Source organism: Mercenaria mercenaria, chromosome 19 (genome assembly GCF_021730395.1).
Source record: "Mercenaria mercenaria strain notata chromosome 19, MADL_Memer_1, whole genome shotgun sequence".
Classification (NCBI taxonomy): Eukaryota; Metazoa; Mollusca; class Bivalvia; order Venerida; family Veneridae; genus Mercenaria; species Mercenaria mercenaria.
The window spans coordinates 11513885-11541066 of NC_069379.1; the positions used below are offsets into that span (position 1 = coordinate 11513885).

At 33.6% G+C, this 27182-nt stretch overlaps 1 protein-coding gene across 2 annotated transcripts; it reads right to left on the bottom strand.

Moving 5' to 3' along the window:
* Positions 1-15659: 15659 nt before the first annotated feature.
* Positions 15660-25740, bottom strand: LOC123542752 (uncharacterized). 2 transcript variants are annotated; one of them, XM_053530826.1, is made up of 5 exons: positions 25253-25740; positions 21560-21589; positions 20999-21018; positions 20564-20605; positions 15660-18786 (listed from the first exon to the last, which is right to left on the bottom strand). In XM_053530826.1, the coding sequence occupies exons 1-5, from the start codon at positions 25572-25574 to the stop codon at positions 18781-18783; spliced, it is 420 nt and encodes a 139-aa protein (XP_053386801.1). In that variant the 5' UTR covers positions 25575-25740; the 3' UTR covers positions 15660-18780. The 2 variants fall into 2 exon arrangements, with proteins under 2 accessions (XP_053386801.1, XP_053386800.1); XM_053530825.1 differs by having other exon boundaries at positions 20564-20609; positions 25253-25738.
* Between the last annotated feature and the right edge of the window lie 1442 nt (positions 25741-27182).

Genomic DNA, 27182 nt, shown 5'->3' on the forward strand with positions numbered 1-27182 from the left:
CCATCTCATATTATTTTTACACTGAAGTAACATTAACTTAAGAGGGAACCGGTGTCGATATAAGTTTTGTCGGAGAGGGTTCCCGTGCCGGCTGCAGAGAGTCAACATTCGGTCTACATTCCAGCTTCGTTTGGGCTTGTGCCAACGGATAAAACAAATGTAACAATAAAAAAGAAATGGTAGATCCCCATACCCTTCCGTGGATTATATATTTTTATGCACAAACTTTTGTTTGGGACGAAAAGGTTTATTTTCAGTTCTCCCTGGCAAGCGCCGGCGTTGGATGCCATTGTTTACAAAAAGAGTGCCCTGTGTGCGAACAGAGAGGGATCCGTTTTCTCATTTTGCACAGAGAGGGATCCGATATGGGTATACACCGTGACACTGGTTTATATGTGATTCGAAACGATTTGGGTATTGACAACATTTGATTACATACTTAATCTACTTATTAATAATGAGAATTTTGCATTCAAAAGAAGCATATGATATAGGTGTCCGAAGTCCTTAACATTCCTAAAATGCTATCTAATATTTACACTGACAAATTGATATTTTAAAGATCACTGAATTATTTGGTATTGTGTGTAATATAAATGAGATTCCTTTAATTAATTTCCGAAACGAAAATTTGTATTTTAGCGTGTCTTATAATAGAAAACAATGAGTATTTTAACGTGTAAAACCTCGTTAGCTCTAATGCCCATCCTCAAATCTCAGGTTCCATACATATGAAGGGCAGTTTATACATTGTGAATTAACAGCTACATTGTATTAATAAAATCAATATTTAATGTTGCCTGTATTGGTTTTTAAAAAGGCATGCGAACTGAACAAATCATGGTGTATTTGTATCTGACAACGCGGAGCGTGTTTGGGTAATTAACAAAAATATTGCACAATTAGATACATCACGAATAAAACAAAAGTATCAAAGAAAGCAGCCTCTGATACAGCCATTCAAATTGAAATAGGGGTACATGCAAATATATACACGTGAACTGCCGCTAAACAAATGTACACATTAACAAAAACAAATGATATGGTAGTAGCAATTAGATACAAATGTACACGAAAAGTGGGCATCGCAATTGTACGCTCAATGGCAAAACACTGTTGAGGAGTTTCAACTAGCTTAATGGGCCAAACCTCACTTTGTTACACAAACCATGTTCTTATTTCACAATAGTATCCTCGACCAGAGAATCTCTTAAATACATATAATTGTTATTAATAGTGTATATTGGAACAGTAACACATATGCGCTTCGAATGGAATTCTTTTCATTTTAGATGATATTCTATTATACCTGCATTCTTAATACTAGAACTTACAGATAGTTCGATTATATTGTGGCGAAAAAAAATCAATTATTCAATAATCGGTATATATTCGAATAAGTCCATGAAACATATCAATAATAGTTTAAAATGTCACAAGGCGCTAGAATCATCAAAAACATCACATTAATCATACATCATACACATATAAAATTTTGGCTTGAGGCATTTAGTGCCGAAATTTCTTGTCAAGTTGATGCCGAAACGACTCACTAACAACACCACCTGTCAGTGGACTGAAACCGACCAGTTTCAACATTCTGTGCTCTCTAGCTTTAAATGATAATGTAAATGCTGTTGATATTGTTGTCTCTATGCGTTCTTTTGATATCATGTTTCATAAAAATACCGATTATAGTCTCATATATCTGAAAGAAAAACAGTATATAATCAGGCACATTCAGAGATATTCAGGAGTATTCAGAGAATTTGGGGAGATTTAGGTTCAGTTAGAGACATTCGGTCATAAAATGCTTTACACATGAATATGAAATATATGAGTATTTTAAGTGTGTGGAGACCAACTCTACTCGTGCATTGATTTCTTTGTTTTGGGTTTAACGCCGTTTTTCGACAGTATTTCAGTTATGTAAAGGCGGGCAGTTAACCTAACCAGTGGTAATGGATTCTGTACCAGTACAAACCTGTTCCTCGCAAGTAACTGCCATCTTCCCCACATGAACCAGAGATGGAGGACACAATGTCTTCTATCAAATCGTCTCGAAGAACATACGCCTTGTCCGAGAATCGAACTCACAACACCGCGATCCATAGATCTGCGCTCTCCCAATTGAGCTACGCGGGCGGGCATCGTACATGGAACACAAGCTTAATTATATTTATTTTACACATGGTCATTTTGAAAGCTACATTGCAACTGCATTTCACAAATAGGAAAACCGTTCACATGTACGAAAGGAAATAGTGCGAAAGAAGACTTATAAAAGTCCTTTATGTTGTGATTTTATTTTTTGGTTGCGTTCTGTGCTATTAAGGGATATTTTCAAAGATTTTATTCTCTCATATATTTCATGAGAAAATGGCAATTTAAATCTTTTATTTCCAATGTTGTTTGCTTCCTTGTTAATATTAATCGAAATGATCAAATGTTGCGTACTGTTGAAGTATACACCTCTTAAACAAAAAAAAACTCGTCAACTGACGGCGGTTGTTGAAAGAGCACACGTTACAACGCACGCGTTCAAATGATAATGTCCGTTGACACGCACGTATCTCATTTTTATGGCACCGTAACGTATGTAAAAGAATTGTAACCAATCGAGCGTTGTGATCTCTCGAATGCTCCAAAAAGTGATAAATACTATTAAGCGAATCACTTCAAAGATAAAGACACAAAATATAACACAGGACTAAATCAGTATACCAATTCAGGGGAAAGATATGCTGAGATTAAGGCTACATTTATAATCATTAGACTGCCAATAACTTGAAAAAAAACAGTAAATAAAAATGTTGCAATATCGATAGTTGTACAGTGGCGCCTGCGTGTTTGTTCCCCGTGCACACGATTAAACCCTTGCGTGGCTCCATTCATACACGCTTGGTTAATCGTGCAGCCAATCAAATTAGTTTTAAACCGTGTAAGCGTGCGAATGTAGCAGTTGGTAGTTTCCAGCCACAGATTCGAATTGGCCAGGGTCAAAATCTGTCATTAAAGATAAAACCTTGAAGTGAATGCTGTTTTGATGTCTGAACTATTTGTTGATGTGAGTTTTTAATTAACAACTTTAAGAATGGTATGTTGCAGAAATTCTGGCAGATGCGAATGTAAGCTTGATGGCATCATTTTCATATAACTGCTTGAAATGCGTATATACCACTATCAGCATTCAGCGTCTCGTGAACTGTCAAATATCATATAAACCTCACACAGTTGAAAATAGTGAAAAAAGTAATCGGTTGACAGGTGTTTTTGTCCAAGCCTACGAGTAATACTTGAAACTGGGTACAGAATGCATGTGGCCATTTAGATCTATCATTTCCCTTAACATGTTCAGGCCACTTTTAGAAATGGCTAATTTGGGCTGAAATGTCACATATTTTCGCGGGCTGAAATTATCTTTCAGGTGGCTTGTGGATTTAAAAATCAATGCTTTGTATAAAGTTTACAATGTATTTTATTTCTTCTTCAAGTAAGATGTAAACAGGTATCTTTATATTTTCAGGTCTGCATCTCGTAAGAAATCAGAAGCCGTCCGACTTTGGTACATCGCTCGGAAGTCCGAAGTAGCAGAAAAAAACCGGCATCTGCTACCGAAAGCGGGAAATGGGTTGTTTGTTTTTTTTTGCACTATACGCATGCGCAGCGTGAAGATTGCAGATGGTAAAGCGCGTGCGCAGCTCGTCGTCTGCATGATGACTGTGTATGATCACAAGTGGATTTTTTAAATTTTTGTTCATTCCATTTGAATGGAATCAAAACATATTTACTAATTGGTCTTCATTAATTACCGATTAAAGCTTTGTCTTTAAGAACAAATATAGTTTTTTTTTCTTTTTATGTCATATCGTTTCGTTCTTAACAAGTGTTAAAATACATTTTTAATTCCATTCCAATGAACTTCTCTAATATTTCAAATACACGCTGTTTTACATAAGTCATTTAATGAAAAGGTGAAATTAGTTTAAACAGTATTTTTATAGAAGTATGCATAACATGATACAATGAGCATTAGGAAACAAAGTTAGTGTAACTTATTGTGTCCTTCTCCTATAGTTACTATACATATCAAACTACAGTTCGTTTACTAGGTCATGCGTATTTACACTTTTTCAAACTAAACTTTCTCTACTTACAAAATGATCTTTCTACTTTCTGATTATGTTTTGTTTTAGCTTGAGTTTACGTTTTTCTTTATACGGGAGCTAGCGTATATTAGAATAGATACGTTTTTCTTCCTAGTATGTACTATAATCTCTCATCTGTCTAAAAATATATCAAAAAAGAAAGGGAGAAACGCGTAACTTTATATATTATGTAATTTATTATTCAACTATAATATTAAACGAAAATCAGAAAATGTATCAGAAGGAATGTCTCTAAAAATATCGTAATAAAAAGAAGAAACATAAGTTCTTTTCGCAAAATTGTACATACACTATCATACTAGTAGTTACTAAAGATTATGCATATTTAAACATGCGCAAAATGCTACTCCCGCCAAACAATTAATGGAAACCGGATGACACAATATCCCATCCTGTCATTCAGAGGATCAAAGTGCAATACCTCCTTAGGCGGAACGTTAAGTGTTGTTTGTGATCTACCTAATCAGAATGAGAGTCTCACAATTAGTACATTTTTGTCTCGAATAGCTTCGGGCAATATCTCTATATTACAAATATTGGGGTAAATGGAAGAAAGCTTTTCCGATACGGCCAGCTGTTTAAAATTATCTTCATGCAGTTAAAATAGAACTCTTCTAATAAAATAAACGCACTTAGTCTATGTATCAATTAAAATAACTCCTTTTTTGTAATTAAACTCGTAGTGTTCACGCAAGTGCACTCTGTCATATATATTTGGGGAAAGGAATGAATTATGTGAAAGAATGGAAAATTCTGCGATAAGTCATGTCAAAACGGACCAAATATATTTTGACTGATTTGTTCGTATTATGGAAACCTTTTTCATTCTCGTGTAGGGATAAATTTTATAAAATATCACCTCATTTAAGTTGTCGGTCCACAGTTAATGCTATTAAACTGGTCTAAAGTACAACCGTATATTTTCCTGTACTGAACTCGTAACTTGAAGAAACATTTTAAAGGAAATTTATTTTTGACCTGATGCAATTAGAAACTTGATGGATAGCTTGCCGGTAAAAAAAAAGTGGAAAAATATTGCCCGAGGTCCGAAAAAGTCATTCTTAAACTTCGACAAAAATGTTTGTTTTAGTGTGTTTAAACATATTTATCAAGTTTTCAAGTTTTACTATCAAATCGGAAATTACGTTCAAACATTAGTAAAACGCGGGGGACGAATGATTTTCTCGTCAGACGAAAAGCTTTACTGTCTTATAAAAATATAAACGTATTACACACCTGGCTTAAATATTTCCTAAAATTTTCAAAAAGTTGTAGACCTATTTCTGCCATACAGATACATGTATATTTCATTTGATATAAAAATGGGAGGGGAACCGTAATAATTCCGCCAAAGAAAATTCTACCCTTCGCTTTTCCATCTAAATTGCTACTCAAAGTTCTGTGTATTTGGCAGCAGAACGAGAAATTTCTCCAGTAACGGAGGTTCAATTATATATCTTTCATCTTCCTTTGAGATTTGATTAGAATTTACAGACTTAAAAGATGATATTGTGACAAAAGAAAAGACTCAATCAGATGACATGTACGTCGGGTTGCACCACTTGAGATATATCTATCTCTTTCCGAGGGGGCGTACCCTAGAAATAGTATACAAATTATAACGCACACGCATCATTTTTTGACGTCAGCGACACGAACCACTCGGCCACAGAACCCACCATCCCCGCCCCTGCACACACATCATGATTCGCCAATGCGTAGTTGCATTATGTTAAATTATCACTATATGACATCTGGTGATTTTAACTTGAATACTATTTTCACGTTTATTAAAGAAATCAAGGGCATAAACTGCATTTACCGAGTCAAGGAGGATAATACGTGATGTAAAATGTGGCGATTCTAGCTTAATTACAATACGCATTATAAACACCCAGACTGACAGCCGGACGGGCAACACAAAAACAATATGCTTCCGCTTTTTCAGATATGACCTAAATTGAGTAAAGATTCTCGTGCAATTTACTTCTCTCATCACGATTTCAAATTCTTACCATTTTTGAAAATGACACATTGGATCGGGAAGAATTAAGTACGAAATGGAGATAATTTTAAATGCATTCAACGTAGTTTCTGTTCTTGTGTGCTGCTCTGCATCATGTAAGTTAAACTGTCCGAGATGTTCATAGTACTTTTGGACAAGAAAATATTAGCTGCATAAATGATAATAATCTGAATACTCTATTGCTTAAGTTATTGCTATTTAATGTTGATTTTTTCAATGTACTTGTAGTTAAAATATACTATGGTAGTAGTATTTGTCAGCAGTACTTATTCAAGTGACGCAAATATGATATTTCTATTTAAGCCCGATATATTTTGAACTTGTCTATCTTTCAATTTGGACAGTACTATAAATTATGAAAAGGGGTGCATACCAAAAAGTTACTGGCTGAATGGCAAACAGTGCAGATCACTGATCACCATCTACACTGATCGTAAATTTATGTGTTAGATGTAAACAAAAAATGTTACGCTTTTAAAATATTTCAGATGACTTATTCATATTCTTGAATATTTATTTTATTTACAGACAGTTTCTTGTGCGAAATATTTCTTCTTTTTCTGTACATAGATATTTGTTTAGCATGATGTTTCATGTATTAAAAAGAACGTAAATTTATGTGTTAGATGTATAAAATGTAACGATTTCTAAATATTTTAGATAACATATTCATATTCTTAAATTTCACATTTATTTGACAATTGATAAAGTATAATATAAATTTTCGACTTGTTCCGCTTAACACTTTAATATTATTAATTAAAAATAGAAAAAGTGGAAACTTCACAGGTCGCTCAACACGACAAAAACAAAAAATGTTGCAGGCTCGGTTTGATTGAGCCTGTTCATGGACGGTAGTGGAAATGCATGCTACCGTCCACGCCCTCTAGCCCCGGGTTGAGCATAACTCAACATTTACACATGCTAAAAGTACAAAAAGCAATTTAGAGACATCCGCAGATGTATTCAAACGGCGGTGAACATGGAACCTTCAATGATACACGGGTTGTGGCGTGTAATTTCATGTAAAGCGGCGTTTGGTCCCCAGATAAAACAATGGGTTTGTCCCAAACGAGAAAACAATGGGCAGAACTAAACAAACTGGAAGTTTGAAAGGGGATCTGAGGTTAAGGAGCCTGCATATCACGGGAACTGTCAAAAACTTCATTCAAGTTTATCTTTTGGCAAACCGCCCGCCAGAAAATGCATCAGATAATGACCAAAGCTGTTAATTATCGACCCCAATCCCCGTGTTACTACAACAACAACAATTAAGTACCGAAATCGGCGAATGCGTCTGGTAGCGCTGATATTGGATTATAGATTTCATGATAGAAAGAGCTGTCCCGCTTTATCGGTTTAGAGATGTTTCTAAAAGTTGGTAATGCATTAGTAGCAAAATGTGACTAAAGGTCGAATAGGCAGACAAAGAAATAAAATATTTAAAATCTCAACATGAAATAAATCAACTTTATTGATACTATAAAATATATTATATCGAAAGAAAATACAGTAAGAAGCAAAATAAAACAGGAGCAGCTACATTTACATCTTTTAAATACGTCATGTGATAAAAACCGATGTATCATCTATCCTAAAAACACAAAATATTTTAAAGTAATTAAGTTTTAAAACAAAAATATCATTTTCGTAATAAGCAACTTCTACGATGGTGCGTTTTTCAATTACAAAAATAAACAGGAGGGCCATGATGGCCCTTATCGCTCACCTGAATACCATTGCTCAAAATGATATGATCGAGTTTTGACATAGAGGGACCTAGGCTGAAATGCTGTATTTTTGTACTAACATGATATTCCTTACCCTGGAAGACTTGAATAACATTTAAAACTAATCTCGTTAGAAGCTGCTGATATATATTCGTTTACATAAAATAAAGGGAGGTAATTTGTCATAAATTCAGTCAAAAGTTATCTACCCTGATTGTCCGAGTCCATCTGATGGCACAAATGACATTTCAAATCAGTATCTTCATTGGTTACTGAGATACAACCATATTTGAAACAAAGGGAGGTAATTTGACATCAAATCAGTCCATACTATCTACCCTGATTGCCTAAGTCCAATTGAAAACATTAATGAAATTCTAAATGAGTTCTATCAACATTTACCGAGATTGATCCATTTTTATTAAAATCAGGGGAGGTAATCATGCATTGGTATATGCATGTAGAAGATACAGAGTACAAGCCTATACAACAATATATTAGTAAAGTATTCATATCGACAAATGTTCTATGAAGAGTTACCTAATACGACTATTTCTTAACATGGCAGACATAAATAACGTTTCAAACAAATATCTCTTAGAAGCTGCTAAGGTGTATTCATTTAGATAAAAAATAAAGGGAAGTAATTTGTCATAAATTCAGTCAATATGTATCTTCACTGATTGTCCAAGTCCATCTGTTGACATAAATGCAATTTCAGATCAGTATCTTCATTAGTTACAGAGATATACCAATTTTAATTTCAAATAAAGGGAGGTAATTTGAAATCAGTCTATAGTTATCTACCCTGATTGTCGACAATAATGAAATTTCAAATAAGTCCTATAAGTACTTACTGATATAAATCCATTTGTTTACAATCAGGGGAGGTAATCAGATATAAAATAACTTATGGAATCAAAGATTTATTGTTGTTGAAGATATTTTGGAAGTTCGTATCAAGTCAAACCATAAACGAAATCTCTATATGGTTGCAAAGGCCAAAATAGCAAATTTTGGACATTTGAGGGGCCATAACTCTAGAACCCATGGTAGAATCTGGCCAGTTCAAGAAAGGAACCAAGACCTTGTGGTGATACAAGTTGTGCGCAAGTTTAGTTAAAGTCAAATTATAAATGAAGCTGCTATTGTGCAGACAATGTCAAAATAGCCCTTTCAGGGGTCATAACTCTCGAACCCAAGATGGGATCTGGTCAGTTCAAGAACGAAACCGAGATCATATGGTGACACAAGTTTTGTGCAAGTTTAATTAAATTCAAATCATAAATGAAGCTGCTATTGTGCAGACAAGAAATTGTTGACGCACGCACGGACTGACGACGGACGAAGGGTGATCACAAAAGCTCACCTTGTCACTATGTCACACAGCAATAATTGGTCTTGTGCAGTAATATCTGTCATTCAGTGGATAAAACATAGCTGCAACAATCAAACCATTTGTAGAATCCAGGGTTATTTACTCGTTTCAGGTCCGCCCGCTAAGCTTAAGGAAAGCGCCGATCTACGTATCGCAGGGTCGCAAGTTCGATTCCCGGGCGAGGCGTATGTTCGCCGTGACGATTTGATAAAAGACACTGTACCTGAAATCATTGTCATCCACCTATGATTCATGTGGGGAAGTTGGCAGTTACATGCGGAGAACAAGTTTGTACAGGTACAAAATAAATGAACACTGGTTATGTTAACTGTCCGTCATTACATAACAGAAACACTGCTGAATGCTGAAGTATGAAAACTGTTAATCTACTGCAATTTTCGAACAAATTAAGGCCGAATCGGTCTTACAATAAATTAAGCATACGATCTTATCTTTTTAATATAGAGACCGTAACATAGCTCTTCACTTTCTTCGAATTTTTACAAAAAAAGTGTTTTTTACAAGAGCACCGGTTACGATTAAAAATGTAAACAACGGACTCTGTCTGTAAATTATTTGAATGAATGAATGATCGTCGATCTTAGTCATAATATTAATTGACAGTGAATGCTAATGGCTCCTTGTGTTGCAGAAAGGTACTTAGTTGGTAACTGTAATTTCCTATCAATGGATATCCTCTCGAAACTGGTAAAGTAATTGCTTATATTAGGACAAAGCCCACTGTCTTTGCCATTCGCCAGCTGCTAAAAAGGCAAATATATAAGATTCAGTGTAAGTTATATTTCACTGGTACTACCAGTTAGTAAGTTCATACTCCAAAAAGCACGTCAGAGAATTTTGGACGGTTTTGACCGATTAAAACGTTTACAGCATTAGATTATATTTTTTCTTTACACGAAAATTGCCGTTAGGTAACAAAGCGAATACGCCGTTAATCCGGAGTAGACCGATTATGTGTTATTGTCACAAAACTGTTCCAGTTCACGTAATGTGCACTTAAACTGCCTAGCTATAGCTACTGCTGTTATAGGGAAGTGGTAGAGTGTCTGCCTCAGGTGTGAGAGGTCCTGGGTTCGAGTCCCAGTTACACCTTAACAATTTTCATTTTGCTACAACATCTTTTTGCTGTTACAGGACTGTTCCATTTGTTCTATATTTTTTGCACACAGCATCATGGATCATTATTTAGAAATCCAGATCACAGTTGAATGTTAAATCAAATGAACCCAAGAAGAAAATATTCGCTATATTATGTCCCTTTGATGTTTCTGCTCTCCAGGTTCAAGAAGAGTTACATTTCCTTGATCACAAGATTTTCTTTTACATGAATATATTAAATGCTCATAACTCTACGTTTTTGCTTAAAATATTGTCAATATATCTATTTTTGAGAAATAAATGGACATTTGTCTTCGTTTCAAAGCTTTTGAACTTCATACATATGTTTTGAAAAACTTCTACTATCTCTATTTAATAGCTGATTGTCCTTCGTTTTCAAAAATCAGGATTCAATTAAATTATGCATTGTAAAAATATTTGTTTCAAAAGTGCAAAATTGCAATTCAGTAGGTATACAGACATCAACAAATAGAAAAATGGCGCTAAAAATGGCAGAAAATAACGGATTCTAATAGTTCGCAGTTTTGGCTCTGTAGAAATACATTCCTTTCTTGTGATGCATTCTTTTTGGCTCAAATCATTTAACAGATCTAGTCTTGATATGTTGGTAGCATTTTCGTCGTAAAAAAGCAGAACTTGTCACGGAAAATAAGTCATTCTTTCGATTTGTATACTGCACTGACAACATTCCTCAAGAAAAATAACTAAGTCACATACCTTTCAAATGGCCCGCGGTGTGTGCATTGCTCAGTGCGCTGCATCAGTGGCTTCGCGTATTAATTGTAAATGAATTTAATGTAAACAAGCTTAGCATTATAAAAACGCAAGTATGCGTTGCCGATTTAACGTCGTAAATAGTTACTTTAACATTTTTAAACATCGCTCTACAATTAGACACATTATAAAACAAGTTAAAGCATAGCAAAAGTTCCTTCTAGGGCACATCTATATAAATATATAATGATCATCTTGTAAAATTTTGGTTGCAATGTCTGTTTTATACTGCCAAAATGTCAAGTAGGTATTTAGACTAGCTATTGTTTAACATACTAAAATGTTAAATCCAACAACAAATTAAATCTGTTACCACTTTCAGTTGAGTAAATACGGCAATAAGACATTGACCCGGTCAATTCGTTATGATTCGGAGGATTCTTTTTTTCGAGTAGTGAGTTTCGAGTTAAAAAAGTGAGTTTCGAGTTAGAAAAGTGAGTTTCGAGTTAAAAAAGTGAGTTTCGAGTTGGAAAAGTGAGTTTCGAGTTAAATTTTAAAAAGTGAGTTTCGAGTTAAAAGTGAGTTTCGAGTTAGAAAAGTGAGTTTCGAGTTAAAAAAGTGAGTTTCGAGTTAAATCTTAAAAAGTGAGTTTCGAGTTAAAAAAGTGAGTTTCGAGTTAAAAAAGGTGAGTTTCGAGTTAAATCTTAAAAAGTGAGTTTCGAGTCAAAAAAGTGAGTTTGGAGTTAAATTCTAAAAAGTGAGTTTCGAGTTAAATTTTAAAAAAGTGAGTTTTGAGTTAAATTTTAACAATGAATTGTGAAATACCTTATGAGTTTAAATAAAACAGTCTGCAATATAAAACAAAATAGATAACTATTTAACGGGAATATATTTCTACTGGTTTGTGACGCATACTCTTGAGACAGAAGTGCAGTATCTTCCGTCATATTATACGCGGGGGCCAAGAATATTCAAGCTAATATAGAACTGTTTTATATCTCTAATAAGACATTATTACATCGTCTATCAAAGCATATCTTATAAGAGACGACTGTTTAAAGTGTTAAACAGTTATAGAATTATTTTGATAATATTCATTCTGTCATTTATTGGCATTGTATCTATCTGCTGATTTGTATAGATGATAAATCTTAAATCTAGATAAATTCTTCGTTCTCTTCTGTTCTAATCTGTTTACATTGACTATGGAAACTATAAATAAAAGAATGGCACACAAGTGCATTAAAACATATTTAAGATAATGGATAATACTTCAGATCAGATCTAGAGCAACCTGGTTAATACCAGCTTCCCCCCAAAAAATTACCATCATAGCATTTCAGAAAGTGATTAAAACTAATCAAATGTTGTAAAAACAGTCTAAAATTCTATGTAAGATTATTTACACAAATACAATTTGCAACGGTCTAAAATTTTGCAACAGGTTTTGGCAACAGATCTTATTAACATTGGGTTTGTAAATAGGTATTTCAGTTGTTCATGTTCTGACAAATTCTTGAAATTTTCATTGCCTTTAACTACAAAACTGAAAAGAGACTTCCTTAAAATCATTATACATGGAACATTCCAGAAGCTGTTATTAAGTAACAATAAAATGGTCATTAATCAACCACGCCTTTAAAATGACATTCTGGTGTTATATACGAGAGTTGTCCCAGAAAATCGAGAACTTTTTTTATTATTTTGAAAATAAGTGACGCAACATATAATTGTTTTAACTGATGTTATTTCAATGTATACTCGACAGGACTATAGAGCTTGAAATTAAATATCTGAGCCGCGCCATGATAAAACCAGCATAGTGCGTTTACGACCTGGTCTGGATCCATACTGGTCGCAAAGCCACTATGTTGATTTTCTCATGGCGCGACTGATGTTATTTTAATGTATGCTCGACAGGACTATAGAGCTTAAAATCAAATATCTGTCATATTATTTGAGCATCTTTTAAATAATCAGCGCACGCTCAGTTTTCCTCCTACAAAAAGAAGCGGCTTCCTTTTAAAATGTAACTTACCTGATATACATCTCACAGGATTAAAATTCATATCGTCGTTAACGGCAAAGTGTGGCGCTTAGTTATGTTGCGTGTCGAGTCTAATTTTTATAAATGCATCTTTAGGGAAAACAACTGAGCGTGCGCCGACTAACACTGACTGCCGACCATTATTTGAAAAATACTTAAATAATATGACAGGTATTTAATTTTAATCTCTACATTCCTGTCGAGTATACATTGAAATAACATCTGTAATAATAACTATTTGATGCGTCGCTTTTTGTTTACGAAATAATAAAAAAAGTTCGCGATTTTCTGGGACAACCCTCGTAACATCTATATAAAGACATTAATACTAGTTCCACAAATATTTGCGTTGTTTTTAGAAAATAGAAGTGAAAGCATATAATAAATCCAGCAAGTATGTTGCCACTTAGCACATATTTTAATTTAGTTGTTTTAATAACGAAAGTTAAAAAGAGGATTTGGCATGATGTAAGTTGATTGTACGTTATATCTATCTGTCAATTTATCAATTGAGTCTGCTTAACTCCCGTTTCAGATATTAGTAATAACTATATAATTATACAGCTGTTACATGCATGATATAATTTTAACTCATTTCTAAGATCCATTGTTATGCATATGGTTATATGTTTACTTTAACAAATAATAATGCATGCATTCATATCCTCCTTAAATGTGATGTATCTAATTAGTTTCCTAAGCCGTCATGGCCTCTGTGAACTAATAAATATTACGTACATGGCCGTTGAAGTCAGCCAAAGGTCACAAAACCTGATGAGCACATTTGTAAGTCAGGACTTAGAGTTAGAGAGTTGTGCAATTTTAAGAAAGTGGTATTTAAGAGGATTTTTTGTGGTAGACAGATTTTTCACAATTTACTCAGTAATCACCTCTGTGCTTTAAGTGGTATCATTTAGTAAATCTATGCTATATAAGATACAAATATTATTAAGTCCTATACAGAGAAGTATCAGATTCTGGAAATACCAGTCCCAGCACAGACCCTTGATAGATAAACTTGAAACATACCTATATTGAAACACTCCTTTTCTGTCTAGAAACTCGCATTTTCTTACTCGTCGATCACTCAATTTGTTAACTTTAAACTTTTTTCAACTTGAAATTCATTTTTTTAGATTTAACTCGAAACTCACTTTTTTAACTCGAAACTCCCTTTTTTAAAATTCAACCTCGAAACTCACCTTATTAACTCGAAACTCACTCTTTTAAATTTACTCGAAACTCACTTTTTTTAACACGAAACTCACTTTTTTTAAGATTCAACTCGAAACTCACTTTTTTAACTCGAAACTCACACTTTTAAATTTAACTCGAAACTCACTTTTTTAAATCGAAACTCACCACTCACCAAAAATTAAATCTCTATGATTCGATGCCTGAATTTGTTGCACATAATTAGAGGGTCGCAATGGGGTTTGTTTTCACATATGAACCATGCATTTGAAGATAACGATAATATTTAGTTGTCTACATGTAAATTTGCTGATATCTGTCTATCTGTTTGTACATATGTTATGTTCTTCAAAAATGGAGGAAATAAAAGAATCAGTCAACCATCCTCGGGTTTAGTAATAAGTAATTCAGGAAAGAATAGTTTTAACATCGGAGGTTATTTCCAAAGACGTATAAATACACAGAATGGCAACTGGCCGTAATCTCGCGTGAGCTCGTGTCAGAGCGTGATTCGGCGTTATCTTACTAAAAACTAACATCGGCGAGCATGGAGTTACAATTTGTACCTTTAAAACTACATTTAAAATACATGTTAGCTTCTAAAACAAAATTAGTTTAATGTGAAATGGTCTTAAGACACGAAGTACACGTTTTTTTTTTTGCCATCGAATGAAGCGTGGTCATACGGTGATAATTATTTTACCGATGAATAATTGCTTTCCCATACAAAATGGCGCGTGGAGAAAGCGCCACTTTCGGTAAACGAGATCTCGTTTTTTTGTCACGGGAGGTTGGCGAGATTTGCTCTATATGCCTTTCAAGTTGCCAATCTATTTATTTTTAAAGCTCTTTGTTATTTCTAAGGTCACGGAGTTTGACTGGCCAGCTTGTAATGACAACAGCTTTCGATATCAGTAGCTCAGTCAAGTGTGACTTACCAAACTATAATATTCCTTCTCAAGAGAAGGAACAATAAAAGTTAAAGACATGTGCTATGTAAATTTAATCCAACATGTGCAATACTTGATTAATTAATTTGCCTTTCCGATGCCATATGATCAATTCAATAAACAACAAAGGAAATAAAAAAGGTTTATGCTCTCCTTTTATGTTATCCTTGGATTTGATTATATGTCCTCTACAATTGCACTTTAATGCTCACATTTATTATGTTGCCATTGAATATGCATTTGTCCTATAATATATTGTCTAATTTACCACAATAAATTCAATCAATCAACACTGTTACCAAGTTCAAAAATACGGAGTAATATTTCACTTTATTATGATGCAGTGATGCAAAGGTAATACATATACAGGCGAATATACAAGGATGCCGTTGATCTATGTTCAAACCAAAACAATAGATAAAATATCTAGATATAAAAAAAGTATTCGTGCAAAACTGAAAACAATTTAAACTTATCTATACAATGTAATACCTGCGTAAATAACAACAATCAATTGAAAACCTGTACAAAAGCATTACATGTCTATGTTTGTCACTGCACAAAAAGGTGTAAACAAAATTATCTACTAATAAGCTTTGATAATGTGGCAGTTGAGTCCAATAAGTCCAGAGGTGTTCAAAGATAATCCGTCACAGTTCTATTGTAAAGAAATTATTGGATTTACCTGTATTGGAAAATAAACAGTGTCGAATGTACTGAGGTCAATTGGCACACTATCAAAGTTTATTAGTAAACGAAACAATGTCCTTTTGTCAAAATAATAACAAAAACCAAACAATTAGATCTACTATAAGAACAAAAACAATTACAGCTGAACATAGCAAACGTCGAATGGTAAAGGACTTCGGACACTTTCTGTATGAATTTGCCTTCTCCAAGACTGAAACATAAACTACTCAGAAATAAATATTCAATTACAATTATCATCAAGATATACACTTGAGATTATTTCTTGAAGTGAAATTTTCAATATTTGTTTCGTAAAACAGTGATATTTTGCTCTAAATAAAATTACGTACCCTGTTATGGACATATAAAAGCTATTTATCTTTATATAACATTGTCCCCCACCTCACCCTCCCACCCCCCGACATGTATTAACCATATTTAACAAGCATATGTAGATATTATTTAGACACATTTTCTGTAACCGTTCTGTTGCTGCAAGGGGGGAACAGTATTTTTAAACAAACAAAAACATATAACTACAGGGTGTTCCAAGATGTTAACTAACCAACACTTTTTATATTCATTTTAGATAATTTGATTACCACATATTTTTACATCTGTTTGTACATGGGCTATCATTAAAAACAATGTATACACCCGAACAGAACGTTTGTCAGTAAATGAAAAGCTTAGAGTTTCTCTAATACACCACTTCAAAGAGTCTAGAGGGACATTTCATCGGCAAATCTGTACCAAAACAAATATAACAACCCCCGTTCGCACGGACACGCATTTCTATATTATTGTATTGCTTTTTTAAATACGAATACCATCTCATATTATCTTAACACTGAAGTAACGTTAAATTGAGAGGCAAACCGGTGCCGATATAAATTTTGTCGGAGAGGGTTTCCGTGCCGGCTGCAGAGAGTCAAGATGGATCCTGTGAGGCAAAATATAACCGACCGAGAGGGATCCCGTGCACTAACGAAATCGAAAGTAGGGTGTTTCTAAGGAAACATGATGAATAGTAACCACATAAAGTGTATTTAGAGGTAATATGGGATCACATCTAAGGTACTAAATATTTGCTATATTCAAGAAAAGTCGTACTTAAGTTTCATAAACACGGCACGATGTTTATCCGAGCAAATACCCTCGGTCTACTTTCCAGCTTCGTTTAGGATTGTGACAACGGATAAAACAAATATAACGATAAAAAAGAAATGGTAGATCCCCATGCCCTTCCGTGGATTATATATTTTTATGCGCAAACCTTTGTTCGGGACGAAAAAGTTTATTTTCAGTCCTCCCTGGCAAAGCGCCGGCGTTGAATGCCATTGTTTACAACAAAGTGTCCTGTGCGCTAACAGAGAGGGATCCGTTTTCTCATTTTGCACAGAGAGGGATACGATATGGGTATACACCGTGACATTGGTTTATATGTGATTCAAAACGATTTGGGTATTGATTACATTTGATTACATACTTAATGAAATTTTTGCATTCAAAATGTAGGCTAGAAGCATATGATAGTGTCCGAAGTCCGTAACATTCCTTAAATGCTATCTAATATTTACACTGACAAATTGATATTTTAAAGATTACTGAATTATTTGGTATTGTGTGTAATATAAATGAGATTCCTTTAATTAATTTTCGAAAAGACAATCTGTATTTTAGCGTGTCTTATAATAGAAAACAATGAGTATTTTAATGTGTAAAACCTCTTTAGCTCTAATCCCCATCCTCAAATCCCCGGTTCCATACAAATGAAGGGCAGTTTATACATTGTGAATTAACAGCTACATTGTATTAATAAAATTAATATTTAATGTTGCCTGTATTGGTTTTTAAAACTGTATGCGAACTGAACAAATCATGGTGTATTTGTATCTGACAACGCGGAGCGTGTTTGGGTAATTAACAGAAATATTGCACAATTAGATACATCACGAATAAAACAAAAGCATCAAAGAAAGCAGCCTCTGATACAGCAATTCAAATTGAAATAGGGGTACATGCAAATATATACACGTGAACTGCCGCTGAACAAATGTACACATTAACAAAAACAAATGATATGATAGTAGCAAATAGATACAAATGTACACGAAAAGTGGACACAAGAGGGCATCGCCATTGTACGCTCAATGGCAAAACACTGTTGAGGAGTTTCAACTAGCTTAATGGGCCAAACCTCACTTTGTTACACAAACCATGTTCATATTTCACAATAGTATCCTCGACCAGAGAATCTATTAAATATATATAATTGTTATTAATAGTGTATATTGGAACAGTAACACATATGCGCTTCGAATGGAATTATTTTCATTTTAGGATATGTTCTATTATACCTGTATTCTTAATACTAGAACTTACAGATATTTCGATTATATTGTGGCGAAAAAATCAATTATTCAATAATCGGTATATATTCGAATATGTCCATGAAACATATCAATAATAATTTAAAATGTCACAAGGCTCTAAATCATCAAAAACATCACATTATTCATACACATATGAATTTTTGGCTCGAGACATTCAGTGCCGAAATTTCTTGTCAAATTGATGCCGAAACGACTCCCTAACAAAACGACCTGTCAGTGGACTGAAACCGACCAGTTTCAACATTCTGTGCTCTCTAACTTTGAATGATAATGTAAATGCTGTTGCTGTTGTTGTCTCTATGCGTTCTTTTGATATCAAGTTTCATAAAAAATACCGATTAAGGTCTCATATCTAAAAGAAAAACAGTAGATAATTAGGCACATTCAGAGATATTCAGGAGTATTCAGGGAATTTGGGGAGATTCTGATTCAGTTAGAGACATTCGGTCATAAACTTCTTTACACATGAATATGAAATATATGAGTATTTTAAGTGTGTGGAGACCAACTCTACTCGTGCATTGATTTCTTTGTTTTGGGTTTAACGCCGTTTTTCAACAGTATTTCAGTTATATAACGGCGGGCAGTTAACCTAACCAGTGGTCCTGGATTCTGTACCAGTACAAACCTGTTCCTCGGAAGTAACTGCCAACTCCCCACATGACCCAGACGTGGAGGACAAATGATTTCAGACACAATGTCTTCTATCAAATCGTCTCGAAGAACATACGCCTTGCCCGGAGATCGAACTCACAACACCGCTATCCATAGACCTGCGCTCTCCCTATTGAGCTACGCGGGCGGGCATCGTACATTGAACACAAGCTTAATTATATTTATTTTACACATGTTCATTTTGAAAGCTACATCGCAATTGCATTTCACAAATAGAGAAAACCGTTCACATGTACGAAAAGGAAATAGTGCGAAAGAAGACTTATAAAAGTCTTTTAGGTTGTGCTTTTATTTTTTTGTTGCGTTCTGTGCTACTAAGGGATATTTTCAAAGATATTATTTTTCACATATATTTCGTGAGAAAATTGCAATTTATACCTTTTATTCACAATGTTGTTTGCATCGTTTTTTAATCGATTCGAAATGATCAAATGTTGCGTACTGTTAAAGTATACATCTCTTAAACAATAAACTCGTCAACTGACGGCGGTTGTTGAAATAGCACACGTTACAACTCACGCGTTCGAAATGGTAACGTCCGTTGACACGTATGTATCTCGCTTTTATGGCGACGTAACGTATGTAAAAGAATCGTAACCAGTCGAGCGTAACGTTGTAATCTCTCGAATGCTCCGAAAAGTGATAAATACTATTAAGCGATTCACTTCAAAGATAAAGACACAAAATATAACGTTTGTTAAAAAAAACACTGCACTAAATCAGTATACCAATTCAAAGGAAAGATATGCTGAGATTAAGACTACATTTATATTCTGTAGACTGCCAATAATTTGAAAACAATAAATAAAGATGCTGCAATTTCGATAGTTGTGCCTATACGCGTGTGTGTAATATATCTATTTTTGTAATAATAAATAATAACAAATAATAAATCAACACGTCCAAAATTTCAGATAGAGGTTTTAACTAGGGCTGGGACGATTTCAAAATTTTGAAACCGGTTAATCATTTATATGAAATCGAATGGAACCGGTTAATCGGCCGCCATATTGAAAATGCTGTTTCTTTCCAGACGACCTATCAAGGTACTTCTAGCACCTGACTTCATTAGAAACTTACGGACTGTATCATTTGCAAGTAGTGTGATAATCAATAAGTCATATTTTGGTGTATTTTGTTCTAAATATATGCAAATCCGAGACTATTAATTATGTTGATGTGTTTTAGCGGAAATATACTGCGGGTCTATGTGCCTGTCAAACATATGCATAAAGTACGATTCGTGATGTTTATTGTTTGGGACCGATTAGCGGTTTTGCAAAATTGAAACCGGTTTCACCTAGTAATCGAATCGGATCCGATTGTCCGAGTAATCGTCCCAGTCCTAGTTTCAACGTGTACGGCTAAATAATGTAGAAATTGAAGTGTTCTGAATTGTGACATTTCAGTGTATTACCGTGATAGCTTAAATTTGTAATAACTTTAAAGAATACCTGCATCATTTTCTTTTGATGGCTGAACAACTGGGGCACCACCTGGCTGATTAAAAAAGAATAAGATGTGGATAGTTCATAAATATCTTAGAATCTTAGAAATTAAAATATTTTAGTTATTAAAAACAAATATGATTTGATATATATGTTATTGAAACAAATTAAATTAAAGATTGCTTTAAATAGCAAGAATTCTAGACATTCTTTTTTATTGCATATTTATACCTGTTTATATTTGTTTATTCTATTCTGAACATACTTTTTCAAGCCCTAAGTTAACACAAAACAAATGAAAATGATCTGATGTTAAAAGTTTGAACAAATCCATCATTTCACCAAAATTTGATAATCACCATCTTTAACTAAAATTGTACATTCAGAGACATTTAGGAAAACTTTCGATTTGGATGTTAAATAGAGAAAACGGATACTTACATCAGAAAACACTCTTGAATCTATAAAATAAATATACGTATCAAGTTGTACTGTTATCACACATCAAGCGTTGTTATCAGTGACAATTATGTACATATTTCGCTTTGTTTTTCGTTTATATATTCGTTTTCCTTTTTCAATAAATGATAAATACTGTATGAAATACAGCCTCAGCCTCAGTGTCAGTTTTTACTTTTTATTTACTAATTAGTAAAAGCTCTTTTAATATTTTACAAAAAAAGTAATAATAGTGTGTTTTCTATACTTTGCAAAATAAAGTACTTTCTATATTTAGCAAATAATTTCTTTTTCTTTATTCTACAAACGAAAGTACGTTCTAAATTTTGAAATTAGAAGCTGCATTGATTCATTATTTCACAAACTAAAAAGCATTTACTAAATTTTGTAAAAATAAAGTACTTTCTTTATTTGGCAAAAAGATACTTTCTGTATTTACATAATGTAATTGAATCTGTTTAAATCTTGAGTTCAAGTAGGTACAGTAATAATTTCATGTTTTATCATAATGAACATTAATTTCTATTACTAAGAGTTACTTACCTGTTGAGACAATACCACTGTCCTTTTTCTCTAATGAAAAAAAAAAATTCTTTATGAATAGAACAATCAAACCAATAATATATCTATTATATGTATACACGTCATATCTAAACATTATCATTATCTAAACATGTTGATTATTTGATTGATTCAGCTATTTTTTTCACACTTTATCCTTATCGTTCATCCCTTTTTCTTTGACGTGTTTAAGTTTTTTACAACTCTAAATTTAGTTCGGTGTTTAACTTACATTTTACACTTACCATTTAAATTAGTATTAAATATCTCTTTAAATAAGATTTGCTTGTTATTTCATATCAAGTGTTTTCAAATTCATTGCTATTATGTCTGAATATGTTTTCATATTTAAACTCTTATTGTACTTTACAAAAGCACTTTTTGGTTTATTGAAATGTGTCATCTTTTCATGTATTATATATAATACTGTATTAACTGGTAAATAATTGTGCCATGAATTTAAACATGTAATTTTATGTAATAAGGAGAGGACAACTGTAAGCTAATATAGCTTTCTGTCCAATTCCTGGAATGTTGTATTGTAAATATTTCATGCATTTCGGAATAAAAATATGCTTAAACTAAACTAAACCAATAAAGGGTGACTAACAGACTGTCAACTTCCCCGCATGAATCAGAGATTTCAGATGCAATGCCTTTCATCAAATCGTCATGGAGAACTAAAGTCCCGCCCGCGGATCGAAGTCACGACCCCGCGATTTGTAAATACGGGCTTCCACTATTGAGCTAAGCGGGCGGACCCTAGTCTGTCTAAAGCTGAACTCTAATATTATACTAGACAAGTATTAGTATTGAATTGAATCTATGATCGAAAGGACCAGAAAATATAACTTCACTTATAAAAATGTACTCCTAGTAAATGTTGACTTTTTGCAACCGCCACATAAAATTCCAAAGTCAGATAAAAGAATATATTTTGGAAGCAGATAATGAAACCAAGAAATATAACGGCCGACTGTTTTGACCGGGTCAGATTGACAACTTTCACACTCGCCTCCTCCCCAATCATACACCTAACCAAACTTTAGACTACACAGTATTCGAAAGGTTGTAGTTTGACTTTGTTTTAAAGGTGGGGTCCCAGTTAGGTGTCTTCGCAAAATGTTTTTTGATTTTATCTATACTTTGTGGTAATATACCTACATGTATTAAGTTTCATTAACAAGTGTTACTGTTACCAGTTTTGACTTACTTTTATAGATATTCACATTTAAAGTGGGTGGGGTAATCTGACATGTGACCAGCCAGGAACACAATTTCTGTTATTTTTTTTTAAAATGGTTCGAACTTTTTACCTGAAACTTTTATGATAAAATAACCAAGTAATGGCCAATCACACAACATGTTGCATTTTAAATTGTACTGAACACTTTTTTTCATCACAGAGTCACAAAGTGGTCTAATTAAATTTACTGATTTTCAATGGACGAACTTTACCAAAAAGCTAAAACATTTTTCATTAGTTAAGATATCAAGGTGTTATTTTCAGCAGATATTGTAAACTAAATAAACATAAAAATGACATTATATCAGTACGCTCTGATTAATATTGGAAGAGTGGTACACTCTCAAACTGGGAAAAAGTGGGTGGGGTAAATAAATATTCGAAGCAACACTACAAAAATTGTGCAGTTGTTACGAAATGGCCTCAGATTGTCTATTACTATCTTGATTTTATTAAATACAGCATTGATTGATAAATTTTAACAAAAAGTTTCCCACTTTATACATGTGTGTCATGGAAAAAGCATGGACCTTGAACATGACATGTAGACAAACCAAATTAACCCTGAAAGATAAAAGTATTTAACAAAAGGTTTTGCCTGAGGCAGTATATTTTGAGGAAAGCTATTGTTCAAATTAACATTAAATTTTCTGCATTGATTTTTCCATGGCACACATGTATAAAGTTGTTAAATTGTTAAAATTTATCAGCCAAGTCTGTATTTAATAAAACTAGAATGTGTCTGTAGGACACATGGTGTGCCCCCACCCCGACTGGTACATTTGTCACAAATAAGGGGAAATAATACAAATGTTTGCAGTCTTAAAGGGGTATAGCCTCAAAAAAAAATATGAAAAGGATTCATTATTCTATACCATATACTTTTTGAGCTATGAGCATCACAAACAAAAAATCCACTATTTTGGCTCTTTCAAGGGCCATAAAAAATAGTATGTGCTCAAGTTCATATCCTGATAAACACTAACCAATTTATATCAAATATTTTTTTAAGCTAGGCGTGTCACAAGGTGAAAATGTGCATTTTTGACAATTTCAGGGGCCATAACTCTAGAATAGGGCGCGGAGCCAGATTAAAAATAAGAGATGCGCAAGTTCATATCATGATTAAGACTAATGCAAGGTTTCATGAATCTATCAAGTACTTTTTGAGCTAGGCGTGTCACAAGGTGAAAATGTGCATTTTTTTACTATTTCAGGGGCTATAACTCTAGAAACAGGGGCGGAGCCAGACGAAAAATAGGAGGTGTTCAAGTTCATATCATTATAAAGATTCTTGCAAGCTTTCATCAATTTATGTCAAACACTTTTTGAGCTAGGCGTGTCACAAGGTGAAAATGTGCAGTTTTTACTATTTCAGGGGCAGTAACTCTAAAATTGGGGGGCGGAGCCAGACGAAAAATAGAAGGTGCGCAAGTCCATATCATGATAAAGACTCTTGCAAGGTTTCATTAATTTATATCAAATACTTTTTGAGCTAGGTGCGTCACGAACTTCGGACGGACGCATGGACGGACGGACGGACAAGAGAAAATCTATATGCGCCCACCACTCATGGGGGCACAATTAAGATAGTATTTGACAATCTGAGGCCATTTCGTAACAATTGCACAATTTTTGTAGTGTTGCTTCGAATATTTATTTACCCCACCCACTTTTACCCAGTTTGAGAGTGTACCACTCTTCCAATATTAATCAGAGTATACTGATATACTGTCATTTTTATGTTTATTTAGTTTACAATATCTGCTGAAAATAACACCTTAATATCTCAACTAATAAAAAATGTTTTAGCTTTTGGGTGAAGTTCGTCCATTGAAAATTAGTAAATTTGATTAGATCAATTTGTGGCTCTGTGCTGAAAAAAGTATTCAGTACAATTTAAAATGCAACATGTTGTGTGAATGTCCATTGCATAGTTATTTTATCATGAAAGTTTCAGGTAAAAAGTTTGAACCATTTTTAAAAAAAATAACAGAAATTGTGTTCCTGGCTGGTCACATGTCAGATTACCCACCCACTTTTAATGTGAATATCTATAAAAGTAAGTCAAAACTGGTAACAGTAACACTTGTTAATGAAACTTAATACATGTAGGTATATTACAACAAAGTATAAATAAAATCAAAAAACATTTTGCGCAGACACCAAACTGCCCCCCCCCCCCCCCCCCCACCCCCGATAATTTCCTAAAATTAACCGAGATGTCTTGAAAATATAAAGTATCTACAAGTGTTTTATATTTAAAATCAATTTATTTATGTATTTTCTTGGGTTTACAGTGTATGTTATATTGCGACATTGTCATATATTTAAAGAGTAATTCAGAAAACAATCATTGATACAGAAAATGTAGATCAAACAGAAGAAATGTTTTTAAATATGAACTCACAAAGTCTTCAAGAGTTTACCTTTATCCCTTGATCTTTTGGCATCCTGACGCATCACAACGCAAGTGCAGTGCATGAGTTTCCTCTCTAAAGCGTCTATTTTGGCTTGTTTCAGGTGATCTTTCACGTGTATAAGTGTGTGATTCACCTTGTTTTCAACAACCTCCAGTGCTTTATTTAACTCTTCTATTAAGATATCACATTCTTCTGGGCTGTGATCCATAATTCCAGACCTTGTTAGATTCTTTTTAAGCTCGTTATTGAATAAGTCCTCAACTGCATGATGACTTTCATCAAGTTTCTCTGTGAATTTTCTAATATATGTGACAGCTTCATCCGCCATTATAACAGAAAGAAATACAATAAGAGAGAATATCTGAAAATAATCAGCGTGAAGATAGCTCAGACGTATTTTTTGTAGTTAAAATATACATATCTATCTGTATAAACTTGTTTTTTGAATCTTTAACTTCCTCAAATTGCGTTTTCATTTATAATTGTAACCTGAATAACAAAATGACATGTAAAAGGTAGACAAATCAAGGGTGTATTCAGAGAGAAGTCGTCAGGTGCGAACGCACCCCCTTTTACCGCATTTTCTTTCAAACTTGAACGACGTATTACCACCCGAGTGTATAATTAGTGTTAAAGCACGCTTGTGCTATAAATTATTTTGATTCTAATATGCCCTTAATCTCAAACACTAGATAAAATATAGAAACGCTCTTTCATGGCCGCAACAAAAACTTTGACGTTAACGTGACGTCATTCTAGCATTTTTAACAGTTTTTTAACTTTTTACAGAGACAAGCATAATAGCATTGTTGTTATTCTGTTGCTTTGGTTCGGCTCGCTCCGCTCGAGCTGGCATTTCCTTACTTTTAGAATTGTCGCATAATTATCACTTAAATAGCTTCCTAATATGAAAACTTTTCTACATCCCAACCGGATTTTGGTCCAACAGCGTTTTAGATCAAGTGAGTTGATATTTGAAATATTTGAAATCGGACGCGCAGGTCACGGTGCAACTACTGCTTTATCAATTTAACATTATTAAAAGTGTTGACAACCTAGATGATATATTATTATATAGCAATTCAAAGGTAAAAGTTTACTACCACCCAAAACGTTTGTTGACGCTCGTTTTTGATATTTTATTGACACAATCATTATTCATTGATTAAGCAGAGGTCACTTCCCAGGTAGTGAGTCGCACCTGAGAAATATTTCAAATTTTCCTGATTCTGCCGGTTTCTTTGACACACCGGCTTCAAGTCCTAATCTCCATATTTTTCTAAGATATATGTCAGATTACAGAAAATGCATTCCTGATATTTTAAAACTTTTCTTGGGGAGGCCCCCATACATATTCGCCGCCTCCCCGTCCCCCATTCTAGAAAATTCTGGCTACGCCTATACAAGCACAGTTCTCTTTCTCCTCTTTCAAAAGTTTATTTGAACTTTTAGGATGAGATCGTAATACTGCTTTGTACACCGTGAATTAAGTCTATGCTAACTTTTTCGCTTACAACTGTATAGTGCGAAAACTTCCTTATAAATTTGTCATAAATGAAAAAAATACTTTAAACTAAGGTAGTGATATATGAATTGTAAACATGACATTGTATAAATAAGTAGCCATTTTACTAAGGTAGCAAATGTGTATTTACTACTGAGTTGTCTTCATTATGAGAAATGATAGTAAAGACATTTAGCGGTTGTCCGATAGATTTATATCAGTTGGATATACATTAATAGAACTTGTTTAAAAGTTCAGTATAGTACAACCTGACTTAATTATTTGCTTATTTGCAGCTTCGCCTTTTTGCACCGTCCTTTATTCTGAATGATTATCATAAATAATAAAGTATCACAGGTGACTGCGAAAACTTACTAAAAGTATTTTATTGCATTCTTTGTTTCACAAGGATCTTTTTACATATTTTATTGC